The 25,791-nt window shown below is 58.0% G+C and overlaps 2 protein-coding genes across 4 annotated transcripts in view; both read left to right on the forward strand.

The window, feature by feature from the left end:
• The window catches only part of LOC135404148 (cyclic AMP-dependent transcription factor ATF-7), a 61,634-nt gene extending 37,916 nt beyond the window's left edge, over positions 1-23,718 (forward strand). For 2 of the 3 annotated variants that reach the window (XM_064638753.1, XM_064638754.1), the window contains 10 exons: positions 2,359-2,455; positions 5,541-5,659; positions 8,239-8,373; positions 8,855-9,012; positions 12,050-12,149; positions 13,229-13,342; positions 14,503-14,649; positions 15,426-15,623; positions 16,710-16,818; positions 19,377-19,717. In XM_064638753.1, coding sequence (XP_064494823.1) covers positions 2,359-2,455; positions 5,541-5,659; positions 8,239-8,373; positions 8,855-9,012; positions 12,050-12,149; positions 13,229-13,342; positions 14,503-14,649; positions 15,426-15,623; positions 16,710-16,818; positions 19,377-19,588 — 1,389 coding nt within the window. In that variant the 3' untranslated portion in view covers positions 19,589-19,717. Of the gene's footprint in view, positions 1-2,358; positions 2,456-5,540; positions 5,660-8,238; positions 8,374-8,854; positions 9,013-12,049; positions 12,150-13,228; positions 13,343-14,502; positions 14,650-15,425; positions 15,624-16,709; positions 16,819-19,376 lie in introns of all 3 variants that reach the window. The other variant, XM_064638752.1, reaches the window with a different exon arrangement.
• A 703-nt stretch (positions 23,719-24,421) lies between these two features.
• Positions 24,422-25,747, forward strand: NPFF (neuropeptide FF-amide peptide precursor). The gene is given in 3 exon segments (XM_064638800.1): positions 24,422-24,994; positions 24,996-25,192; positions 25,520-25,747. Coding segments are annotated over 3 exon segments (486 nt in total). The 5' UTR covers positions 24,422-24,823; the 3' UTR covers positions 25,638-25,747.
• The last annotated feature ends 44 nt before the right edge of the window (positions 25,748-25,791 follow it).

The raw sequence follows: 25,791 nt of genomic DNA on the forward strand, positions 1-25,791 counted from the left end.
AAATAACCCTGCTGTATGTCAGCTGCTGATGGAAGGAGATTAAATATTAAAGCCGGTGCTGTGGCTTTAACTCATTCCATTTTTTTCCCTACTCTTCCCCCTCTTTCCCCCCCCTAGCCCCCCTCCCACTTCCCCTCTCTGTGTAAAATGACATGATTTAGAACCCAAGTGCCAGACTCAGCCTCTGGGTTTCGGCGTTTGGAAATGTGTGGAGAAAGATATATTGTGTCTGTGAGCGTTTCTGTGCAGGGAAGGAGAGAGCTCCCGAGCTGTGAGCCCACATAAAGATGTTAAATAGAGCTGTAACGCGCACGGAACGCACGAAAAGTGCCTGAGAAGAAGAAAAAAAAAATGAGGGAAAAAAAAATCCTGCGATGAAGCAAAATGAAAGATTAAAATAAACCCGGTGCTAGCGAGGCCGGGCTGGAATGTGGGGCCGGGGCTGGCGGGGAGAGACACGACCCTGTTCCACACCTCTTGCTGCTTCCCTCTTTGACCTAAAAATCCCATTTCTTTAGCAGAAAACTGAGCGGGAGAATCGGGAATTTTCTTCCTTTTCCTTTTTTCCCCCTGTCTCTGGTGCTCGGTATTTCCGACGCCGCAGCCCAGCGGCCGCCTGCCTGCTAAATATTCATCCCAAACCCGCTGCTCCGCACAAAACCCTGATTTATTTCCCTCGGTTCACCCCAACCCACCGATTTTCCAACAGCACCGGGGCGAGCGGGGCCGGCGGCCGAATCCCATAAAAACCAGGGGCTTCGGGGCTGAAACCTTGGCAAAGTGTGGGTGCCCCTTCCCTCCCCGGGCCCCTCTTGCAGCGCTTCCCAGCGCCGTGGATTCCGTCTCGGTCGGCGAACGCGGCGCTTCGCTCGCTGTTCCTTTGTTCGGGGACGTTTCGGCGTCGCCGGGATTCGTGATGCTCCTTGGAAAGGGCTCCCGGTGCTGGCTGGAGCAGAGCGGAGGGATCGGAAGCTGCGGGGAGGAAAGAAACCCCAGAACCAGGCATGTTTTAGCCAAAACGTTGAGAAATTTGATTTCAGGTTTGTTTAAGGTTTAGTTACGGAGTGGATCCCGGGAGCGGCGGCTGGGAAAGCCGGAATGCGTGTGCCTGGAGTTACACAGGCGAGAACCTCTTGGGTTTTCCCCCACCAGCTCTGATTTCTTTCAATTTGAGCCCGAATTACGAGTCACCACCAAAAGCACCTTCTGATCCAACGTTTTGAAGGACCCTTTGCGTAACCCCCTTGTTCTTGCGCCGAGGGGAACGTGGACAGTCTGTGTGTGGGTGGGCCCCCTGTCTTGGGGTCCCCTGCCCCTAAGGGACTGTCCCCCTGCCTGCGCTCGTGTCCCCAGCCTGGAAAACTCAGATTTACTCCCTAAAGCACCAGAGCCGTAAATAAGCGTCGGAAAAGGGTGTCACGCCTGAGCGGATTCAGGGGAACAGGTGGCTTTTGGGTGGGTTGGGGTTCTGGATGGTTTAAAGAGAGAGGAAGGGAAGGGGAAAAGGGCAGGAACGCGCTGCTGCTGCTGCAGCGTTTTCTAGAAGCAGCCCGATGCTGCTGGATGCATAAAAATCCTGCGGTACGGCCGCGCCGTGCCCTCGGCCGCCGTTTGTCGCAGTCTATTAGGAGAGACGCAATCCATCCTCGGGGTTTATGGTTATTTGCTTTAACCCCATCCCTGCCTCTCCCCCCCTTTCCCTCATCCCGGCACGTGGGGCTGGCGCAGCCCTTCGTCCCTTTGTCTGGGTTTCGGCGCCGGCCCCGCGCACACCCAGCCCGGGTGTGAAGCCCCCCACCCTAAAGCCCTGAAGTGGGATTTTTATCCTCCCTAAACCCTCCCTAAAAGGTGGGGTTTTGTCCTCCGGTTCTCCCTGCAGGTGGAATTTTGGCGGCGGTGAGATGCACCCCCTGCTCCGCGGGATCGGCGGCCGCTCTGTCCTGCTCCATAAACCCACGGCCTGAATCGCCTGTGCTCTGCCTCACACCATCCCAAAAAAGTTGCCTGACCCCCAGTAGCACCTAATTCCCTGCTCCATCAGCCGGCAGTAGAGCGGGGATGTTGCCCAGCAGCGCGGGTCTGCATTTCCATCGGCTGCAGCCGCCGTGCCGCTCCGGCACTTAAAAACCTGGATTATTAAAAAATAGTTGCCCCTCGTTCCATCCCGTCCCATCCCCCAGAAGCCTCGTTAATGGCTTTTCATTTTGAACCCCCTGTTCACACACCCCTTCCCCAGCTCCCAGCCCTCGGCAGCGATCGCGTTACGGCCCCGCCGTCCTCCCCCCCTTCCACCGCAGGACGGACCCGTAAAACACCAAATGCATTTATTCACCATTTTTCTAAATTGTTTCATTTCAGAGGTTCACAAACGAGGACCACCTGGCGGTTCATAAACACAAGCATGAGATGACATTGAAATTCGGCCCCGCTCGCACCGACTCCGTCATCATCGCAGGTATGTGCCCGGCCAGCGCCCAGCGCCGCGGTCGCGGGGCCTGACGGCAGAGATTGATGCCAGGGACCAGATGCACTGCAAAAAACGGCTCTGCCGCCCATAAAACCTCCTGTGATCTGCATTTAATCAGGGGAAAGGAAAGCCAGAGGCTTCCAAGTTTCTTTTTTTTTTTTTTCTTTCTTTTTTTTTTATGGTGGTATCAGGTTTTTGTGGGGTTTGGTTTTTTTTATTATTTTTTTTTTTTTATTTTGTTTTTTTTTAGCTCTCGCCCTTTTTTATTAAGACTGGAGGATTTATGGCCAGAAGGTCTTCCACATTTCTTCATGTGCTTTGAGGACGATGAACCAAACCTGACAAAGCAGCTTCCCCTCTCAGCCCAGGTGTCAATTTTCCCGAGCTTTTAGGCTGCAGTTAATAAATTAAAGCCCCATCAGGTGCACTGGCTCTGCCGAGAAGGCATTTTGCAGAGCCCCAGTGAGGAGCTCTGACAGCACATGGTCAAAGCAGCCTTTATAAAATTGGGGGGAAAAAACCAAACCCCACAGATTGTTGTCTGGCAGCAGCTCCTGGCAGGTTCCAGAGCCCCTCCTGCCCCGTTCGGGGGCTGCTCAAAGCATCGTGTGAGACGTTTGTGTTGCTGCTGGGGGAAAAGGATGTTGCTGAAAGCAGGGAGAGGGAAAATGCTTCCTGAAGGCTTCAGAGTTCATAAGGGGAAACGAAGCTGCCGCAGCAGCCTGGCAGCCTTTTCCCAGTGTATCTCCAGCCCAAATCCAGTGTTGAAATGGGAATTCAGTTGGTTTCTGGAAGGCTTTGAATGAATTGTTGCTGTGGGTAGGATGGGAAGAGAGCTCACACAGCCTGTGGTGGAAGGGCAGGAAGCTGCTCCCAGGGGAGGGCTCTCCCAGAGGGAGAATTCATTCCAAATGGGATCAGGCTAATGGGAGCTGATGGCAAGGAATTGGGGCAGAAGCTGACAGAAACTCAGATTCCTAAAGGTCACCTTTGCTTCAGTTCAGCCCTTTCCAAACAGGGAGCACAGCGGGAGGGTCGGTGCTGCTCGATCAGTTTAGGGGGCAGATTGGGCAGGTGGGGATGGAGGGGGCAGAAATGGGACCTGGCCCCACCCCCAGCCAAAATCCCACGTGACACCCCAAAATCCCACACATGACACCCCTCATCCTCACAGCTCCCAGAGCTGGTGGTTCCTTTCTCAGGTAGATATTGGGGGGATGAAACACTTCAGCTTTAGCACAAGGAACAAGGTCTGGCCTCCTCTGCCAGCTCCCCCAGGGCTGATGCTCAGGGGGTTGCTCTGGGCTAAGCAACAAAAAAAAATACCCTAAACCAATTTAGCCACAGCCAGGGCAAGACCAGCTAAACTCCCTCAAAACCAATTTAGCCATGGCCAGGGCAAGACCAGCTAAACTCCCTCAAAACCAATTTAGCCATGGCCAGGGCAGGACCAGCTGAACCCCCTCAAAACTGATTTACTTATGGCCAGGGCAGGACCAGCTAAACCTTCCCAAAACCAATTTAGCCATGGCCAGGGCAGGACCAACCTGTCTAACACAGGCTCTCCCTGCTGCTGGAGCTGCTGGAGGGGGTGTGAGGGCTATAAACCCTGCTGCCTTGGAGCAGTGAGATCCAGGCCGTTATTGCCTGACATTCCTTCTGTCCTGGGGGTTTTTTAAGCCACCATTTTGTCTCTGGGTTTTCTTGCTCCCTCCCTCTGTGCCGAGCCCAGGGCAGCAGCCGTGTGGCAGGAGCAGGACCCGATGTGTGTCTGGCTGAGGCGCCGTGGCTGAGCTAAGGAGGGTCGTAAAGAATTGTTCTCTGGGCTGGTTACAGCTGGCAGCAGGGAAGTCATTTATATGGGAACTTGTGGGGTGAGACAGGAGCTGCTGCAATTCCTGAGGTACGGATTGGGGAAGGGCAGGACCAGAGAGGTTCCACGGCTTTGTTTGTACTCCGTAGAAACTGCTGGAGATCTGTGCCCTGAGCTGGTGTGTGCAGCTCAGGAGGACATTGCTAAACAGGGAATGGTCTGAAAAGAGCCCTGGGAGCTGATAAATCCCTGCAAAAACAACCTCCTGCCGAGAGCTTTAGTTGACAAAGTTCCTGGGTTTATGAATTGGGACCTGGGGGGAAGAGAAAGGTGCCCAAAGGGGGCCTTTGCTTTAGTGACAAACCCAGCAGGGAGGGTTTGGAGTCAGGCTGGAAATGAAGTGTGGTTCCTCAGCAGCAAGGTGAGGAATTGCTGGAGTCCCTTCCCAAAGGATACAGGAGGCTCCACCCTGCCCGGTGTGGAATCATGGGGCACGTCTTCCCCAGACACTTCAGGTGCTGTGCTGGAACCAGGAGCACCAGGCAGCTGGTATTTAATGCAGGTCAGGCCAGACTATCCCAGGGATCCCCTTTGTGCATGAGAATCCTGGTGGTTTTCTGCCGGATGGATCCTTTGGGTGTGACGTGCGAGGCTCCAGGACTCCTGACCTGCCGGCACTCTGGAATGGGAGGCTGGCTGAAAACAGAGAGTTTTCCTTCTGTTTTTATGGCCTGGGTGATGGCCAGAGAGATCATGACTCAACGTGTTAATGTGGTGGAGAACAGCCCTGGAGGGATGGCTGTGGACAGTGGTGGTTGTGAGGACTCTGCCCGGCCGTGGAGCTGCTCCCATCAGCTGCTTTACCCTCTCATCACTCCATGTTTTTAAGATCTGCTGTTTCAGGGAGATCAAACCCCCCTGACTTTTCCCTCCTTGTCCAGCTGAGGACGAGCAAAACCTCGGCGTGGGAGGGGCAGGACACAACCCACAGCCCGGAATTCACAGAAATCCCTGCAGTCCCCCTTGCTCCAATGATTATTTCTTTAAACACCAGAGAAACAAAACCAATGAGAAATGATTGTCCCATTCCAAATTGTCACTTGCTTTCAGAAGGTGACACGCACCTCAGTGGCAGAGCACCCAGACTTCCACAAAACAGAGGCCACATTCCCCAGGGCTCCCCAGGGAAGAACCCAGGTGAGTGAAACACATTTTCTGGTCTCTCTTTGACCCAGTTCTTGGTGTTCTAACCCAAACCAGATCAGACTCCGACCCCGACTCGGTTCCTGAAGAACTGTGAGGAGGTGGGACTCTTCAATGAGCTGGCGAGTTCCTTCGAGCACGAGTTCAAGAAAGCTGCTGAGGATGATGAGAAAAAGGCAAGAGGCGAAGGCCATGGTGCCATAAAACTGTGCTGGGAGCAAACTGGAGGGGAGAGCCACGGGGGGCTGGGGGGCAGGGGCTGCTCTGATGAAAGGCACATGCCCTCGGGTAGCTGAGTTGCTCTCAGGTTTAATTTGCTGCCATGTGGGGGGCTTTATTTTTGTAACTCGGATGACTTTGGCTGGTTATCCTGCGATCCGAGCCCTGTGGAGAAAGGATTTAATGGTTTATTATTCCTTTGGCTTTTCACTTCAAAAAAAGAAAGAGGAAAAAAAAAAGGGGGGGGTAGTACCCAAAATGCCTCACACTTTGGGAAGGAGCTGCAGGGAAGGACAGAGCAAGATCTCGGCAAAATCTCATTCAGAGGCTCCTTGGGGGTCGAGATCCGAAATGATGGTGCCTCTAAGGTGCAGTCACAGGGAAGGGACCAGGCCTGGCCCGTGCCTTTGGCATTTCCAGGGTGTCTGGTACATGGAAACAGAGAGAGGGGCTCCGTGGAGGAGGGAAGCTTTTCCTAACAAAGAGCTCCCTCTGCAAAGCGCCATCGATCCAGGCTGCCCCTGCAGCCTCGGGAGCGCGAGGGTCTGAAGGACAACGGGATCTCATCAGAAAGCAGCTAATTAAGGACATTTCCCCCCCCCCTCCTCCCGTTGCCGGATTCGAGGAGCAGCAGATGCGTGCCGGGCTCTCAGCCTGGCACATACATTTACTAAATTGATGTATGTCCGTACATACGCTCGCAGTCAGCGGCGCTGCTCGGAAATAAACTGCGGGAGCGGAGCCGCGTAAATCTTCCCGAGATGGGGAACGGAGGAATTCAGAATTAAAACTGAAACCTGGCTTCCACCCGCTCCCCCAATAACAGGCTCTTTAAACCGAAATTGATCTCTCTCATTGGTATGCGGCGGGGCTGCTCCCCGCTCCCAGCTCCTGCCCTTTGTTCTGGCAGCGCCGGGAGAAGGAGCCGCCGCTGGGGTTTCACATGGAAATGCCGAAGCAGCCGGGTCTGGGCAGGGAGACCACCCAGCTCCTGGGCTCTGCGGCCTCCCAGCCGCCTCTCGGGCCCAGGGCTGCTCTCCTGGGTTTTGCTTTAGGATGGCTGCAGTCTAAATATTCCTGCGGCAGCCACGGAGGGGGCTTGTGAAGCTTGGGGTGGTGTCGGGCGTTACGGGAAGCATCATCCCTTCAAAACCCCCCTGCCCAGGCAGATCCCGTGCCCAGCTGGCTGGTCACTGAACCCCCCTGCCCAGGCAGATCCCGTGCCCAGCTGGCTGGTCACTGCCTGGACCTGTCCGGAGCTGCGGTTCTGAGGTGCTTCCAGCATCCAGTCGTGTTTGTCCTCCAGTTCCAAGGGTGGTCTCACACCAGCGCTTAATTAAAAACACAGGCACAGCAGGAGCTTCCCTGGAGGCACTTTAAGTGGTTTGAAACTTCCCTGCATGTTAATCCCTGCTCCTTTGTGATTCCCAGAGCAACATCTCTGCATGAAGAGGGCAGGTAAATGGTTACTGCACCTACCGCAAGCAAAGCCCCCAGGAAATCTGGGAAGGGCAGAGGGGCTGGAGCCTCATCCTGCTCTAAAACAGCCCCAAGCAGAGGGGCTGGAGCCTCATCCTGCTCTCAAGCATCCCTAGGTGCCCGGATTTACCCTTTTGCTGCAGTTTTCCCTGCCCTGAGAGGACTCACAGTGCGGCACGAGGGGGTTTAGGGGAGATGCCAGGATGGACTTTCAGCCAGCAAAGGGGAGTGTGGGGATGGATGGTGAAGGGAGGGAGAACAGGCTGGACAAACAGCTGTCAGGGCTGATTTAGGGGCAGTTTCTCCTGCCCAGCTGGGAGGAGGGAGCGGGTGATTTGGTGCCGCATCCTGCCATCCGTGTCTCGCTCCTCCGCCGCTCCCTGCACCATCTTCTCCCGGCTCTTCTCTCCCTCCAGTTCTTGGAAGGGGACAGGTTTAGCTCAGTTTAGCTGTCCCCCCACCTTGTTGTCACCCTGCAGCCCCAACAAGTCGTTAACTGGTTCAACTGGGGCACGTGGCACTGCTGGATCCCAGGGTGGTGGCAAGTCGCCAGGTTCAGGCATATGGTTGGGTTTTATTTTAATGGGGCGCTCATAGATATTTAATAACTCGCATGGCTCTTTGTTTGCTTTTGATAATCGGGTAATAAAATAATTCAGGCTGATTTATACAATGCTTTACAGCTCTTCTGTGAATGAAAGTGCCTCCTGTAACTCGCAGGCATTTGGCTTTGGTACCTGTCCTCCTTAGCAGAGCCCTTTTATTAAAAAAAGAAAATGTAAAAAAAAAGCCATGGAAAACTCGTGTGTGTTACTGAGAACCCACAAACTGGTGCCATCTGGGGCTGACTGTCGTTCCTGGGCCTCCGTCTCTGTTTGGCCGGGGCCGACGCGGCACCACTCTGCTGCCTCGGGCTCCCAGATGCTGCTCCACTACAAATAAATAATAATAATTTGGCAAGAGCTCGGAGCTGGAGCTCTTCCTCTGGGAGCAGCCGAATGTTTCGCAAACAATATGAGCTAATTGTCCTTTCAATCCGTGGCTGCTTTTCCCGCAGAGCGCCGGAGCCCTGGACATGTCCCTGCCCTCCACTCCCGAGATCAAGATCAAGGAGGAGGAGCCGGTGGAGGTGGACTCGTCCCCCCCAGACAGCCCCGTGTCCCACCCACGGTCACCCCAGCACAAGGAGAAGGTGAGGCTCCCCAGCACGAGGTGGTGGTGCCCCTTTTCCAGGTGGGAAGCTGTTTCTCCAGATGGCTGCCCAGGCCTGGTTTGTGCTCTTTGAGGCCTGATTTCCCTCGTTTGAGACAGAAACGGTTCACTAAAATGCACCGTTGCTGCCCTGGAGGCTCCCGCTGGGTTTGGCTGATGCACAAAGCCTTGCTCTTCCCTGTGTCCTGGGGGGTGGGGATTTGGAGCAGGTTGGTCCAGGTGACACTTTCACCACCTGAATAAGGTGGGGATTCGGAGGGGGGGATTATCTGGAGTGTAAATTCCTGTGCCCCACTCCCTGCACTGACACAGATACGTGTGTCTTTGGGAGAGGTGCTCCCCTCCATCCCTGGGGTTCTGTGACAAAAGTGCCTGAATTTTCCCTAAAGAGGAAGAGTCAGCCCTGTGGTAACTAACTGGTAATTAACAGTGGGTCCCCTGTTTTCTCTTTTCCCTTCCAGGAGATCCCCTCCAAGCCTGTCATCCTCTCCACGCCCACTCCCACCATCGTGCGCCCCGGCTCGCTGCCCCTGCACCTGGGCTACGACCCCCTGCACCCCACATTGCCATCCCCCACCTCCGTCATCACCCAGGCCCCTCCCTCCAACAGACAGCTGGGGTGAGTACGGAGCAGGGGCAGGAATTACCCCCTGGATGAGTTCCCTGAGTGCCAGACCAGGGTGAGTACGGAGCAGGGGCAGGAATTACCCCCTGGATGAGTTCCCTGAGTGCCAGACCCACGGAGGTGCCGCCGGCCCCGCCGCAGCTGCGTGGGCATAAGGGCCTCGCTGGGCGCTGTCTGCAGCAGCAGGATGGGATGGGAGTGCAGGAAACGGGAACTAATTGTGCTGGAGTAACGAGACGAGGCAAAACTCACTGTGGGGAGAGATGAAAACACTCCCTGAACACGAACACGCCGACACGGCTCCGGCTGTCGGCACCGGGCGCGGGCAGAGCCGGCGCTGCGGAATTGTCTGGAGCTGTAACGGCTCAGGGATTTTCCCAGACAGCTGTTGCCTCTCGAGTGTCACCTCTTGTGCCCAGCCAACCCTGCCTTGGGGGGGCTGTTTGCTTTGGCACAGCCAACGACCTGCTTCTGTTTGCCCTGGAACAACCAGGACGGAGGCTCCTCCGGCCCTGAATGTAAAGGAAGGAGCCTGAGGACAGAGGGAGCACATTGCTGAGCCCCTGGGAGATGCATGTTTAGCCCCCTGTCTGTTTGGTGTCAGGATGCTCCTGCTTCTCCTCCCTGGTCACTCCTGGTCAGGGCTGGCTGCCTGTGTTAACCAGCCCACTTTGTATTTTTGGGGCTGTCACTTCATGGTTTTATGTGTGTTTGCCTTTGACCCTCTGGCACCATCAATCCAGACGGCCTGATGGAAAGTTTTAAATGCTGTCTTGAGGCATGAAGGGGTTAAGTGGTTGTCCTGGGGATAGCTACAGGACACTGTAAGCCCCTCTGCAGGCCAGGCAGAGACTCTGGGGCTGTTTGGAGCTGTGTCCAGTAGGTTAGGCTTTAGTATGATTTGCTGTGCTCTTTGCAGCCCAGATCCCACCTGGAGACAGAGAGGTGGGGCTGCAGTGGTAACAAGGGTCCCTTCATTAGGGCCACTGCCAAGGCGGTGGGGCTGGTGTCAGCGTGACAGAGACGGAGGGGAGGCTGTGACCTCCCTGTAACTCGCCTGGTTGGGCTGGGATTTCCAAAGCAGCCTGGAGGATTTGGGACGCCCAATAGAAATGACTGAGAGTCGAGCGTTCGCGTTCCCAAGGCAGCCTTAAAAATTCCAGCCTGAGTTATTGGCAGGATGAACTTCCCCCTCTGACCCACGTCCCCTGCTCCTCCCACCGTCCCCTGCTCCTCCCACCGTGCCAGCACAGCCTCCTCCCAGCATCCCAGGCAGCCCGGCCTCCTCCAGCCCCTTCCCCGGGCTTGGCAGAGGAGGCAGCAGCAGATTTATTTTACTCTCCCTCCCGCAAGGCCGGGCTCCCAGCTCGGCTCTGCCTCCACTTGGTTCCCCACAGCACTGACATGGCTGGAGGAGGAGGAGGAGGAGGAGGAGCAGGAGATCAGGCCCTGTGGCAGAGATGGTTTCCTTCCTCTCCCCATCATCTGGAGCAGCTCTGGCTCTTCCTCTGCTCTCGTGGAAAGGCTGAGTCTGGATGGTTGGAGCTGGAGCACAGTGGGGTTTGTGGTGGGATAGAGGCAGGGGGAACGTCTCTGCTTGGGGTGTGTCCCTGGGTGGGGTGTATCCCTGCCTTTCCCTGCAGAAGGACCTACAATAGAAATATTTCCTGGTATTTTTAATTGGTCACAATTAGGCTCCAGCACAATCTCCTCCTCCCCAGCCTGCAGCGAGCCGGGACGTCATCTCCCCGTGTAAACACAAGCCAGCCCAGCATCCACCCTGTTTTTAGGGGGTTTTCTCTGGAATCAGAAGTGCTTGTTAATGGGAAGCTGTATCCTTACAAAACCCCCTGTTGGGAGCTCAGCAGTGGACAGACCAGGAGGTTCCCTGTAGGCAGGAGCAGCTGCCCGGGCGGTGCCAGGCTCAGCCCAGGAGGAGCAGTTCCAGCAGTTCCAGCACATCCAGCCCTTGGATGTGTTTTTCTCTCCATTCAGGTGGCCATCGTGGCTCAGGGCTTTGGCAGCCACAGTGTTTTGGGCAGCTGGGGTATGCCCAGGGCACATCCATGTGTCCCTGACAGCCCTGAGCAGGCTGTGTGACACTGCCATGAGTGTGCAGGGCCATTGGGCATCACTGCCAGCCCAGTCACCTCAGTGTGACACTGCCATGAGTGTGCAGGGCCATCACTGCCAGCCCTGGTCACCTCAGTGTGACACTGCCATGAGTGTGCAGGGCCCAGTCACCTCAGTGTGACACTGCCATGAGTGTGCAGGGCCATCACTGCCAGCCCAGTCACCTCAGTGTGACACTGCCATGAGTGTGCAGGGCCCAGTCACCTCAGTGTGACACTGCCATGAGTGTGCAGGGCCATCGGGCATCACTGCCAGCCTGGTCACCTCAGTGTGACACTGCCATGAGTGTGCAGGGCCATTGGGCATCACTGCCAGCCTGGTCACCTCAGTGTGACACTGCTATGAGTGTGCAGGGCCCGGTCACCTCAGTGTGACACTGCCATGAGTGTGCAGGGCCATCACTGCCAGCCCTGGTCACCTCAGTGTGACACTGCCATGAGTGTGCAGGGCCATCGGGCATCACTGCCAGCCCAGTCACCTCAGTGTGACACTGCCATGAGTGTGCAGGGCCATTGGGCATCACTGCCAGCCCAGTCACCTCAGTGTGACACTGCCATGAGTGTGCAGGGCCATCGGGCATCACTGCCAGCCCAGTCACCTCAGTGTGACACTGCCATGAGTGTGCAGGGCCATTGGGCATCACTGCCAGCCCAGTCACCTCAGTGTGACACCAGCACATCTCCTGCCCTGCCAGAGCGTGCAGGAGGCCGAGTTACCCTCACACCCCCCCAGCTGAGCTCTGCACCCTCCCCTTCAGAACAAACCACTCAGAAATGGGGAAATGAGCCCAAATCCACCAACTGGATTCGCTCACGCTGCTGCCCCTGAGCTTCCCGGGGCCGCCGGGACGTCGTAAACCTGGAATAATCTGTGAGAACTCCGGTTCTTGTTTCTGCAGGTCTCCCACAGGTTCCCTCCCACTCGTCGTGCAGCTTGCGAACGGCCAGACCGTGCCCGTGCTCCCCGGCCCCCCCGTCCAGATGCCTTCTGTCATATCGGTGAGAGAAGCTTCCAGCACAGCCCCGTGTGGAGGAGGGGACGGGCCTTTCCCCTGCCAAACACACACAGACACTTCCATTTCATAAACATTAAAATCCCTCTCCCCCTCTGTGCGAGATAAGACCTGAGGAGGAGGAGGAAGAGGAGGAGGGAGCAGCTCTGGCAGGGCAGCAATAACGTGTGGATCACACTAGAGGGCAATAAGTTTGGGGAAAAAAGCAAATCCGTGCCCGGACAGATGGCTCACGCCATCGATCCGGGGCTGGGAGCTGCAGGATCCCTGATTAGCTGCTTCCATTTGGAACAGTGTGCCTGCACTGAAACCACCGGAGCTTGCAGGGAACATGTTGGTGTGTGCTGGCCAGGGGAATGGCCAGACCAGCCTCAGCTTGGGCTTCTGCACACAGAGAGTTTTCTGTGGGGCAGAGTGACTGCAGATCTGCCTGGTGGGGGTTGAGTGTGACCTCCGAGCTCTCCAGCTCCTGATCCCCATCCCTGGGAATCCTGTCTGTCCTGCTGGGCATGTCCTTGGGGCTTTGAGTGCACAAGGGCTAAAACCATCTGCCTCAGGTGCACCTCTACTCATGGCCTGTGGGCATGGGAACATCCTCACCCCTTCCCTCCCTATTTGCAGTGCTTTGCCACCCATAGGGCTTATAAACATGACCAAATTCTGGTTTTCCCTCCCTTTGCTGAGGGAGAAAGCTCAGGAGGGGACGCTCCCCTTTTGTGGGTGCTGTGTCAGCTTTGCAATAGAACCAGGGGGGATCCAGGACCCTCTCTCTCATCCATGGCATGTACTGATGGGGGAGAGCCCGCTGGCAGGGAAGGGAAGGGAAGGAGCTGCCCCCCTCCCTGTGCTCCGTGCTGGGCTGGTTTGTTTGGGTGATTCTGGAGCAGCCTCCGTGGCCACCAACGTGGCTGGTGGCCCTCAGTGACAGCAGGAATAACGGATGGCCACAGTTAAACGTTTGTCAGGATTTATGGATGTGCTTGGTCAGGGAGTTACTGCAGAGCTGCTCCACGGAGCCAAAGCACCTCCAACTTCCCAACCCACGCGTCCCTCCCTCCCCCACAGCTGGCTCGGCCGATGTCCATGGTGCCGAACATTCCCGGTATTCCTGGGCCTCCCATCAACAGCAGCGGGTCCATTTCCCCGTCAGGACTCCCAGTGCACTCTGAAGCCAAAATGGTGAGTGTTGGGGAGGGGGTCACGGTGTTGTCCTTGTCCCTCAGCCTTCACCACCACCTCCATAAGCAACTCCCGGCTGGAGGCTTTTCCCCCACAGCCTTCATGAAGATTCCTCTGGAATCCTGTGTAGCCATCAGAGCAATTCCTGCTCCCAGCACAGGTGTTGGAAGTGCCACCAGGAACATTGGAGCACTCAGTGCTCGGCGCTGGCAGCACAGGAGGCTGTGAGTGTCAGGACAAACCCTGTCCCCAGCCTGGGGGCGGCTGATGGTAAAGCTGGAGCTCTGGTTCCAGGATGGCAGATGGGATGGAGGTGGGATTGAGGAAGGCAGAGCCACGGGAGGAGAGGTTTGGGCTGTAATTCAGGAGATCCTGATCATGGTTTTCATGTCAAACCCATTAACTAAGACTTTACAAGAGGAACTTTCCTCTCGTGGCTCCTCACGGCTCAGGCCGGGTGTGCACAGGGGGGAAGCAAAGCTGATGGATGTGGCACAGGGGAAGCAAAGCTGATGGATGTGGCACTTGGGGACATGGCTCAGCAGTGCCAGGACTCAAATGATCTCAGAGGGCTTTTCCAGCCTCAATGATTCCACGATTCTCTGAAGCCCCCATTTTTTGGGCTGGGCAGGTGTTTGCACACCCACCTCTCCCAGCAGTGCTGCTCACAGTTGCCAGCATATTGTCCTCACTCCTATTCTAGGGTCTGCAGGACTCAGGGGCAGATCAGAGCCTCAGGTGGGGAGAGAGATCATAAACTGAGGCACAAAACATCCGTGCTGGCCTGGCTGCCCAGAGAAAGGACTCGCAAACCACGTGTGGATCCTTCTCCATCCCCTAGGACCCCTCTGTGTGTGCTCAGGAACAGTTGGGCTCTGCAGCCTGTTCAGTCCCTGGGCTTTCCATGGAGCCTGCCAACTGGGGAGGGGTTTGGTGCCAGTGGCAGTAGCAATTTTGGGATGTGACACCTGTCTGTTGGGTTGGACACTGCTCTCTCTTCGGGCAGGCCAGATGGTGATGGCTTTAGGTTGGACTCGAGTCAGCCGCAGCCTCTGAAGAGCCTGTTCCAGGCAGAGTGGCTCCTTGGGTGACAGGAGCTGCTCAGAGCCTTGGCAGCACGGAGAGCAGGTCCCCTGATGTCCCTTCTCCTCCTTCCACAGAGGCTGAAGGCCAGCCTGACGGCCTCCTCCTCGCTGAACGGCAGCAACCTGGTGGTGGGCTCAGCCAGCACGATGGTGACGGCGCGTCCGGAGCAGAGCCAGATCCTTGTCCAGCACCCCGACGCCCCTTCCCCGGCTCAGCCACAGGTCTGCTGCTGCTGCTGCCCCACGAGGCAGGGCTGGAGGTGCTGGGGGGTTCCTGGGCTTGGGGAAAGAGGAGGAAAACCGCAGCTTCCTCCCTCGCGGAATGGGTTAAAGCCCTGTTTTTCCAATGTCGCTCACAACCCACCAGGCAGAAGCTCCAGCACCGCTTTCATTTGCTTGACGAGGTCTGGAGTTTGGAAAGAATATTTCCCTCTCTTCTCCCTGCTCAATTACTGGGGTTAAACGCTCCCCTCTCAGGCAATCAGCTCCACTGGCTCCTGCCAGCCAACCAAATGCCAGCCTTCCATCAGGATCGCCACCTGCTCCGTCACTTGGATGGGCTTCCAGAAGTTTTAATATCCATATGCTGCCCGACAGCGAGTGCTGGAGTGTGGCTGCACTCCCCGGGTGTAATTGCCCCTTGCAGTTGGGGCTGCTGCACCATCAGCCCTCGCTGGCTTTTCCTTTGTTCTCCCAAAATAAAACCGGGGAACGTGCGCCTTTACAAAATCCTTTGGTACCATTTACCTCCAAGAGCTTGTTTAGCTGAAGATACTGGGGGAAAGTTCACCCAAATTAACTTTTTAAGCAGATTGCCCACTCAGAAACTGCCATTTGCTCCGTGACACTCCCTGAGCCCAAACAAGAGATGGCACCTTGGCGGGTACGGCAGCGGGATCGAGCGGGATCGAGCTCTCCCAGCCAAGCTGTGGTGACACCGCTGTGTTCTGCCTGCCCCGGAGCTGCTGTTCAGTGTCTCCCACCTGCCCCATCCCCAGGTGTCCCCTGCCCAGCCCACCCCCAGCACGGGCGGGCGCCGCAAGCGCACGGTGGACGAGGATCCGGACGAGCGCCGGCAGCGGTTCCTGGAGCGGAACCGGGCGGCCGCCTCCCGCTGCCGGCAGAAACGCAAGCTCTGGGTGTCCTCCCTGGAGAAGAAAGCCGAGGAACTCACCACCCAGAACATCCAGCTGAGCGTGAGTATGTAACCGGGGCTGAGAGCAGCCCTTGGCCGGCGTTGGGAACGTCGCTCCCGAGGGAACGTCCGCCCCGCGCCGCAGAGCCCACGTGCGCTCGGGTGCTGCTCTCTCTGGAGCAGGATTGTCGCCTCCCTGACCAGGTTTCTCTCCTGGCTTTCCATCCTGATGGGTTGAAAAGCAGCCCTTGGGGTAAGAGCACCTCAGGGCTCCTTTTTTTCTCCCCGTTGCCCCTGGAAAGGCTCTGCCCTCTGGCTGCCAACCTTGCAGGCAGCACATGGAGCCTCAGGAAGGAGCCGTTTTTCCCAGAGTGGAATTTCCCTGAGTGAGGGAGAGCTCTGCCAGCTCCATTCCCTGAACACTGGACCCGTCAGGGGGAAGCAGGGAGGCTCTGCAGACTGATTTTTCTCTGGAGAACTGGTTTTCCCTGGCTCTTGGCAGCACCCTGGCGTGCCAAGCAGAGGTGCAGCACACCTGAAAATACAGATTTCACTCCCAGTGCCACAAGCCCTGTTAGTGCTCTCAGCACTGGCTGAGGGTGAGGTGAGGACTGAGCTTGGCTCCGTTCTGGGCCAGTGACTTGGGCACTGGGATCTTTACTGGAGCTCTGACCATGGTGTTTTTATTCTCTTCCCAAGACAATTATAGAAACTATTTCCTTGGGCAGTGGAATAATCTGCTGTACAGGTTTTTGGGGAGCAGACCTGGCTCACAGGAGCTCACAGAGGTACTGAGAGCATGGAGAAACTGCAGTGTCCCCCCATGGCTTGGCCTGGGCTGGGCTGGTTGTACATTCCCACGTGTCCCACCAGAGCCAGCAGCACTCCAGAGTGTCCCTCAGGCAGGTGACATTGGCAGGAGGGCTCAGGAAAAGCTCTGCCCAGGGTTAGGTGACTGTAGCAAGGGCTCTGCAGCCTGTGACAGGGAAGCACTGCAGCCCATGTCCTAAATTCCTCAAATCCAGGAACTTTGCCAGGTGTTCTAGGGCTGGAGGTGTCTGAGATTAGTTTGCAGGGTTCACCCATGAACATCCTGGTGCTGCTGGGGCTGCTGTGAGTGATGCCCACGTGTGTTTGTCCCCTTCAGAATGAAGTGACGCTGCTGAGGAACGAGGTGGCTCAGCTCAAGCAGCTGCTGCTGGCCCACAAGGACTGTCCTGTCACGGCGCTGCAGAAGAAGACACAGGGCTACCTGGGTGAGTGATGGGCTTCTGCTGGTCCCTGGAACCTTTGAGTGGGTCTGAGCAGGTCAGGATTATGAGCTGTAAAGGAAGGGAGGGAGTTCTCTCAGTCTGTGCCCCATCAGCTTCCAGTCACTGCAGTGAGAGGGCAGGGCTGTGTCACAGAAACACAGAATGGAGCACAGGGCACGTGGCATGGAGAATATAGAACACCCTGGGTTGGGAGGGGCCCACGAGGCTCATCCAGTCCAACCCCTGGCCCTGCACAGGACACCCCAAGAATCCCACATGTGCCTTGGGGCATCTTCTGCGGGTGCAGCCCCCACACTGAGGAGGAGCCCCCAAATTGGCACTTCAACTGGTGCACGAGGTCTTTTGAGGGAAGGAGGTGTGTGCCTCCCTCTGCCTCTCTGGTGTGGGATGCTGGACAGAGATCCACGTGTCTGCTTCTCTCTGGAGTCTCTCCCTGCTCCTGGCAACGTGCCAAGCACTTGATATTCTCTTTGAAGTTAAAAACTCTTGCTGCTCCAAAGCAAAGGCAGAGTCAGGAAAGGCCAGACTCTATAAATGACATCATAGGGCTCCATAGCTCATTCTCTGCAATTCCCATCAAACTGGCTCAGTTTGGAAGCAAAAAAGTCTCCTTTTTTATCTTTTCTTTCTTTCTTTCTTTCTTTTTTTTTTTAAATGCTGCCTATTTTATTATAATCAACCCAGGAGCTAAACATGATGATCCTGGGTCCTTCTGCCCTGCCTGCAGTACCAATTCCAGGCTGTGGTGCTGTGAGGCTTTGGGAGGACGCTGGAGTCCTCTAGTGTTGCCTGGAATAATGGGAGGAGAGGCAGGGATGGATGAGAGGAGAGAAGGGAAGGGGGAACAGAAAAAGCCACGGAAGCAAAAATATAAATTACAAAAATCCAATGTCCTTGGGGGTTGGCCCTTGATCCCCTCTCTGGGAATGTTGTCCTGGAAGGGTCTGGCCCAGCCCATTCGTTGTCACTCACTGCAGTGACTCAGGGCCTGAGTGATGTGGTCGTGGCTGTCCCTGTGTCCCAGCCCTGCAGAACCCAGGCAGGAGACCTCATTTCCCTCCCCCCCCTGTTAAATTCCAGAGTTTACAATTCCAATTACTATTCCTCACAAGTCTGCCTACTGCAATAACAGGAATTCATGACACATCTGAATACTAAAAATGAGATTTGCCCCCTCCCCTGTGCCCCCCTCTCCTCTGCCCTTTTTATTGCTGAGATTTGTGGCTGGTCCTGTAACAAAGCCCCAGATTCCCTGATGGAATTGCAGCTGCCTCCTGTACACTTGGGTGGTTTATTTTTAATATCTTGTAAATCTCCTGATTTTGGGGATGCCAGATGATTACACTGCTCTGCTCAACCTTCTCCAAGCCCGTTCTCCAACCTGCTGTGCTGCCATGGCTTTCACCCAGGCCGAGGTTTCCCGAGGGAAGGTAGAAGCCATCTGGGAAAGGGGAATGATGTCCAAGCACCTGATGGAAAACTGAGCCCCAGAGTCCATTTTCTGGTGCCCAGTGAGGTTATAAACCCCTTCCCTGATTTTTTCCCCCCAGTGTCAAGGGTTTCACTGTCTTGGTGTGGAAGAAGTATCCCAATTCCTGCCTTAATTTGGCTTTTTCAAAGGAAAGTGACCCCATCCCACCTGTAATTCATCTGCCCAAGTGCTCAGGAAGGAATTTCCTCTTGGCATCTGTGGATAATGAGTGTGTACCCCAAAGAGAGCTCTGGCTGCCCTTGCCACAGCATTTGATAGCTCACAAATTATCCTCTGGGTGAGGAGCTGTGGGGGCTCCTTGGGGGAGAGAATCCAAAGTCCTGAAGCTGAACAGAGCAGGGAAGAAGGGCTCTGTCCCCTCAGTCACGTTGCTTCAAAGCTACCAAAAGAAATGGAGCAAACAAAGGGACTCTGGTTGATTTTAATGTCCTGGAGAACAATTAAGAGCAAACCAGGTAATTTATATCAAAAATGCCCCGAAGAGCCCAGCCCTTGGCTCTGCCAAAGGGATTGTGTTTCACCTCCTCCTGTGCCCACCCAGCTGGTCTCGGGACTCAGTGTCCTGGAGGAGAGGAGGTGTCATGGGGGGAAGTTAATTCCTTGTAACGAGGAAAAACATTGATTAGGATGAAGGTAATGCCAGTGCCACCCTCCTCGAGGTCCAGCCTGCACTTTGTGGCTTCCTGGCTGGAATTCAGGAGGATTCCATGGTGCTTCTCCAAAGGACTGGGGCCAGCAGGACCTGGGCAGGGTCGTTAGATCCCAGCTCAAAGCAGTTTCATTTCCAGTCCTTGAATCAATTTTTGTTTCCAGTGCTTGGCAGCTTTTGCCAAACAGCTGCTTGGGGTGGGCTGGGGCCTCGAGGGGAGTGCCTGGCCTGGTGGGGGGAGCTGGGATTCCACAGGAATCATCCTCTCTCTGCTCCAGGCTGGAAAGGTGAGCGTTCAACCCACACCTCCCTCCCCCTCGCAGTGCCACCCCCCCACCCCCACAGCCTCTCTCTAACTTTATTTTCTTCTTCCCCTCCCCTCGTTCCCCGTCGGAGCAGAGAGCCCGAAGGAGAGCTCGGAGCCCACGGGCTCCCCCGCGCCCGTCATCCAGCACAGCTCCGCGTCGGCCGCCCCGAACGGGCTCAGCGTGCGCTCGGCGGCCGAGGCCGTGGCCACCTCGGTGCTGACGCAGATGGCCGGGCAAAGGACAGAGCTGGGCCTGCCCTCCCACGTCATCATGGCCCCACAGTCCCAGTCTGCCGGCAGATGATGGCCCGGAGCCGAGCACAGACTGACCACGGCCCTGGGCCTGCCCAGGGCGGGCCCACGAGGATTTTCGTTTCTTTTTTTGGTTTTTTTTTTTGTTTTGTTTTGTTGTTTTGTTTTTTTTCCGAGTTAAGGGCAGCTCTGGCGCTTTCCCACTGCACAGCCTGTACAGTGCCCTCAGTCCCTCAGCTGGCACTGGGCAGAGCCCCCCCAGCTCCCAGAGCCCCCTCTGAGGAGCCCCTGGAAAGGTGGGCTGGCAGGGATCCGTCACGGTAACACTAAACCTCCGTGCCTGGGGATCGCCTCGGCACAGTCCCTGCTCCAAGCCCCCCCTCCCTGCCCCCTGCCTTCAGCAGAGGGGCTCAGGGGGGCTCTGACACTCAGTGCTGCTCCCAGGCATCTGCTCGTCCCTGCTCCCGCTCCCTGAAACGTTGCACCTTGGCACAGGAGCCTCCTGGAGCTCTGAGCTTGCAGGGATTGAGGTCGGTCTCCTCACTCCCGAATTCCGGTGGTGGATCTTGGACACGACGGGAGTGTGACCGCTGTAAATGTGGCTGGGAGAAGGGGACACGTGTTCCCGGTCGCCGGTGCCGCGCCGGGAGCTGCAGGTGCTCAGGTGCTGCTCCCACGCCGGGTGCTGGGAAAGGTACGGCCTGTCCAGGCAGCCACGGGGCTGCTCCCGTCTTCCCCATGGCAAACCAGTGCTGGTGGGCATCCACAGGGACCGGGCACTCTGGCATTCAGGGAAGGACCCAGCAGGCAGCGACGTGTGAGTCCCCCAATCCGGCATCCCGCACACCTGAGCGAACCCATCCCTCCGTTCCCAGGGATCATCTCCCACACATGTGACCTCGATGACCTTAATAATGGTGGCCTTAAATCGTGGATTAGTTGCCTGTTCCAAGGGGAGGGAACACGGGATGGTGTCTCTGCCTCTTCCTCGCGATGATGTTCTGCTCGCGGTGATGGAGCATCCGTTGCTTCCCAGCCAGAGCAAACAAAGGATTCATGGAGCTTCCAGTTCATAGGGCAGGTTAGGAACCCACCCTCCATGTTGGGAGACTCTTGGAATTGGGTCTGTTTTCCTGCCAGGGGGGCCTTGGGCACATGTGTGTCCATGTGTGTCCTTCTGTGCTTCCCGAGGTGCCGATTGGAGCCGGTAGTTTGGAAATGGGAAGGGGTTTCACATGTGTTCAGGCTCTTGGAAGGAATCTTGTCATGGTCAATGGAGCTGCATCAGCCCTTGGTCTTCCTCCCCTTCCCAGGTTCCTCCTCAGCCAAGCCCTCCTCCCCCTCAGGTCGCACTTTGCCACTTTGGAGCCAAGTTGGTTTGTCCAAGTGATTTTTGTTTGTCTTCCCCAGACTTGGAAGGTTTCCAGGGACAGCAAAACCCAAAGCAAAGGCTGAGCAGGAAACTTGGGATCTCATCACGGACAGGGGAGTCCAGTGGTTTGGGTTTTTCCATGGATGGGATCTGTCTTCTCCCCCTCCCTCTTTCCCAAGTCTTCCGCACCTCTGCGGCCGCACCGACCACTCGTGGCCTGGGGTTGGTTTGTGTTGCTGCTCCTGCACTCCCCCTCTGTTCTCGTGCTCATCCCAACTCCTGTCTGCAATTGGGGTCACATCCAGCCTCTGGTTTGGATCCCACACATCCCCCCAGACCCGCCTTTCCCTCCTGTAAAGCTGTTCCTGCACAGTCCCTGGGTTCACAGGTGTTTCCAGCATTCCCAGTCCCAACCCAGGACGTGACCAGGCCGTAGTGGATCAAGGGTTGGACTTGATGATCTCGGAGGTCCCTTCCAACCCAGCTGATTCTATGATTCTATGATTCTAAGGGTTTGGGGCCGGGTGAGGCACAGCAGGGGGTCAGGCCTGTTTTGGGGGGATCAGGACCTAAGGCCCAGGGTTTGCAGGAGGTGCAGGTCTCATCCCATGGTGTGGAGGGATTGGTGGTGTCTGGCAACTCCTCCTGGGCCATTCCAGCACTCAGCTCTGCAGGAAAACCTGTCCCTCCAGGAAAAGTGTTGGTGGAAAGGGGAAGGAATTGAGCTCTGGGCTGGTCCCACCGCTGGTTCCCTGTTTGCTGTGGGGTCTGGGGGGAAGGAGAGATGAAGGGCAGTGGGGGCTTCACTGGCAGGATCAGGAGTGAGCAAAGGGTGGAGAGGTGGAAAATCTGGGACAGTGTTTGGATCAAAGGCAGCAGCTTCCCCAGCCCCTTGTTTTACCCTCGGGGAGTAAAAGTGGCTGGATTCTGTGTGATGGGAGAGCCAAGCCTGCAGCCCACAAAGGGCTTTTCCTGCCTCACCACTCCAGGGAATCCTGGTGGCCCCACTGGGATGGGGGTGCAGGAGCAGCTTTTCTCCCTCTCCCTCCATGCCCCGATGCCGTCAGTGCCGCCCCATTCCCACATCTCCCATCGCCAGCGCTTTAGTGCCTTGAAAATTCTGCAAATCCAGGAAAAGGTGATTGGAAAGCTCCAAACCTGGGCAGGGACAAGCAGGGAACAAGCAAGGAACAAGGATTTGGCCATACCTGGACTTATTATTGCTTCAGTCACAGGGTTGGAGCTCCCTGTGCCCGTTTCAGGTGTGTTTTACCTCAAAGGCTGCCCTGGAAGCAGATCCCAGAGCGGGCTCAGGTCCCGTTTCTCGTGCTGGGATGGAGTTGGATGGTGCAAAGCAGGAATCCACAGGGATCCAGCCTCAGGAGGATCCTCTGCTCCCATTCAGGTGATGGGTGATGTCCCAGGAGTCACTTTGGGGCACAGGGGTGATGCTCGTCCCTCACTGGGGTCAGTTCCCTCCTCAGGCTGGCGTGGTGCTGGCGATGGACGTGCAGGGGGTTGGGGGTTTTTTGGGTGGGAAGTCGGATTTTCTGTCGGGTTGGTGGTGCTGGATCCCCCTCTAAGGACAGGTTGGGATGAAGGTGGCTTTTTCTCCTCCTCCTCCTCCTCCTCCTCCTCCTCCTCCTCCTCCTCCCCATGCTGGTTCTTCAACTCTTGCCTGAAGACTTTGCAGCTGCCTTTGGGGCAAAACAACCTGATTTCTGCTCTGTGGTGATTTCTCCTGCTTTTCCAAGGCTCCGCTCGGCAGTGCCGGGCACCTGCACTTTGCTCTCCCGGAACCCTGGGGTGTCCCAGGGCTTCCACCTGCCTGCCCCCAACCCCATCCCGTGTTTGGGTCCCCGGGATCTCCATCCCTCTGCCAGGGCCTGAAATGGGGGGAGGGTGACACAGGGGCTCCTCATGGGAGCCCTGCAGGGTTGAAAGGGCTCCTTTGTGTTGGGGTCGAGCTGGGGTGAGCCCAGACAGCAGGACTGGCCCGTGGGAGTCGAGTTCTACCGATTTTTATCATAACTGTAACACTGAATAGGAACAAATGGCTCAAAACCACGACCCGGGGGAGTTCGTGATGAGGGAGCTCCTGCTCCTTCCCTCCTTTCTCTCTGGCAGAGATGAAAATTCTCCTCGTTGGCTTCCGAGTCCCTCAGGACGGGCGGGTGGGAAGGATTGATGTCGCTTTTTCCCCTCACCGAGACTGGTCCCTGGTTCGGGAATTCGGCGGCTCGGATGGGAAATGTGCCATTTTCGGACCCGTGGACCCATTTCTGTTCGGTTCCCCCCGCCCAGTTCCGTGCACACGGGGGGGGCTCTGGCAGCGACGATGCCCCAAATCGAGCCCAGGAGGCGACAGAGGGACTCGGGAGGAGGGTCCTGGGCGTTCCCCCCACCCCCTGCCCCCACCCAGCTGCTTTTGTACCACGAGCTTTGACGATCAATAATGGAAGAAGCCAAAAAAAAAAGGACACCCCCCCCGCCCCGAGAAGCGTAACCGTGTAGTATCTATCAGTCCATATCGACGCGTATATGCACCCATATATCGTAGATCGGCCGCCGCCGCGGGGCAGCTCCTTTTTAGCTGAAACCCACCCCTCTCCGCAGCCCCCGAGGGACCCCCCCTCCGCACGGGCTCCTGTGAGCGGGTCCTCACAGCCCCCGCGGGGGCCCGGGGACGCGGGGGGGACCCGGGGGGACACGCCCCAAGCCTCCCCCCAACCCCCTCGGCCGTGTCGTACCAAACATGTAACGTGCCTTTTATTTATGCTGCAAATATAACATTAAAATATTACCCAGGAGACGGTGGTTGTTGCCCTCTGCTTTTGGGGGGTCGGGAGGGGGGGGGAACATCCCCGGTGTCACCGGTGCCACGGACACCCCTGAGTGTGCCCGGGGGCGTTCACAGTGTGGGTGTCACCGGGTGGAGGGCGCTGTGATGACCCTCGGTCAAAACCGCGGTGACACCGCCTGGACTCAGGACGGCGTGGGACGTGTCGCGTCCCCTCCCCGGGTGACACAGCGGGTGAGCTGCTTGTGGGGACGCCGCAGCGGCGCGGGGCAGCCTCGGGTGAGCGTTTGGGGCGATTTCGGCAGGTTTTGGGTCGGAGGGAGCCGCGGCCGCGCCGTCGGGGCTGCAGGAGCGCGGCGGGGCCACCGGGTGGCGGCAGCGAGACGCGGCGGAGCGGGGGGGGCGTGGGGGGTCCCCGGAAAGGGGAGAGGGCTCTGTCTCGGGGGGTCCCCTGAAATGGAAGGGGGCCCTGTCTCGGGGGGTCCCCGGAGAGGGGAGGGGGCCCTGTCTCGGGGGGTCCCTGGAAATGGAAGGGGGCCCTGTCTCGGGGGGTGCCCGGAGGGGGATCCTTGTCTCACGGGGTCCCCGGAAAGGGGAGGGGTCCCTGTCTCGGGGGGTCCCCGGAAATGGAAGGGGGCCCTGTCTCACGGGGTCTCCGGAGAGGGGAGGGGGCCCTGTCTCGGGGGGGTCCCCGGAAATGGAAGGGGGCCCTGTCTCGGGGGGTCCCCAGAGAGGGGGTACCGGGGCAGGGGAGGGGTCCCTGTCTCGGGGGGCCTTGCTCCGGTAGGGAAGCGATGCAGGGAGGATGGGGGTCAGCACGGGCCGGGCTCCTGTTTTCAGGTAGTGCCGGTGCAGGACGGGGGGCCCGGCGATGGGCCGGGGGTCTTGATTTGCCGGTGGGGGCAGCCCCGGTGGTGGTGCCGGTTGCGGGTCCCGGGCGGGGCGGGGATGTGCGGGACCGCCCCGTCCATCCGTCCGTCCGTCCCCGGGGGCGGCTGTCGCGGCTGGTAAATGGGTTTCATTAGCCGGCACTGGTCCCCGCCGCCCCCCGCTCCCCCGGGAGCCCCCGGCCCGGCCCGGCTATAAGAGGCGGTGGCGGCGGCGGGGCGGGGGCGATGGCGGGGGCGATGGCGGGGACGATGACGGGGCGCCCGGCGCTGCTTCTGATGCTGCTGCTGCTGGCGGGGACCCCGCGCAGCGCCCGCTGCTGCCCCGGGACCCTCGACCCGGCCCCGGTGAGCCCCGGCCCGGCCGCGCCGTCGGAACGGGGGGTTCGGTTTGGGACGGGGGGAGGCTCGGGATGATTGGAGGGGGGGGTCACACTCCGGCTCCGGGACCGCCGTGACCCCCGGTCCTCCCCCGGCACAGGCCGCCGCCGCCGCCGCCCCCCCGGGGCCGCCCCCCGCCGCCGCCGCCCTGGGTGCGCTGCTCCGGTCCCTGCAACGCCCCGGCCGCGCCCCCGGGACCCTCCTCCAGCCCCAGAGGTGAGCGGGGATGGGGGTCCCGGGGTGTGGGGTCTGGGGGCACGGGGGGGCGTCCCGGGCACTCCGAGGGATGGGGCTGGGGACGGTGGGACCCAGGAGGTGGAGGAGGACACGGGGGGTTTCGGGGGACCCGAGCGAGGAGCTGGAGCGGTGCAGGGATGGGGGTCCCTGTTAATGTCCGTCTGTCCGTGAACGTCCTGTGTCTGTCTGTCCGTGTCCCTCAGCCCATTCCCATCTGTCCCATCCACCCGTTCATTCCCACCCAGCCATCCCGGCCGTCCCCATCCTGTCCCCGCCAGGGCTCAGCGGTGCCGTGTCCCCCGGCAGGTCGGGGTGGGGGCCGCAGGGGGGGGCCCGGGCCCGGCTCAGCCCCCGGAGCTGGGACCCCCCGCTCGCCCCGTTCTGGACGATGGCGACCCCGCAGCGCTTCGGCCGCCGCCGCTGAGCATCCGGCCCCGAGTCCGTCCATCTGTCCGTCCCTCCTGGAGCCGAGCCCCTCCCAAGCCCATCCGTGGGTCCGTCCGTCACCCAATAAAGTGGTGCCCCCACCCCTGAGCGCTCAATCTGCTTTTACCCCTGGGGGACGGGTCGGGGGATCA

Source organism: Pseudopipra pipra, chromosome 30 (genome assembly GCF_036250125.1).
Source record: "Pseudopipra pipra isolate bDixPip1 chromosome 30, bDixPip1.hap1, whole genome shotgun sequence".
Taxonomy (NCBI): Eukaryota; Metazoa; Chordata; class Aves; order Passeriformes; family Pipridae; genus Pseudopipra; species Pseudopipra pipra.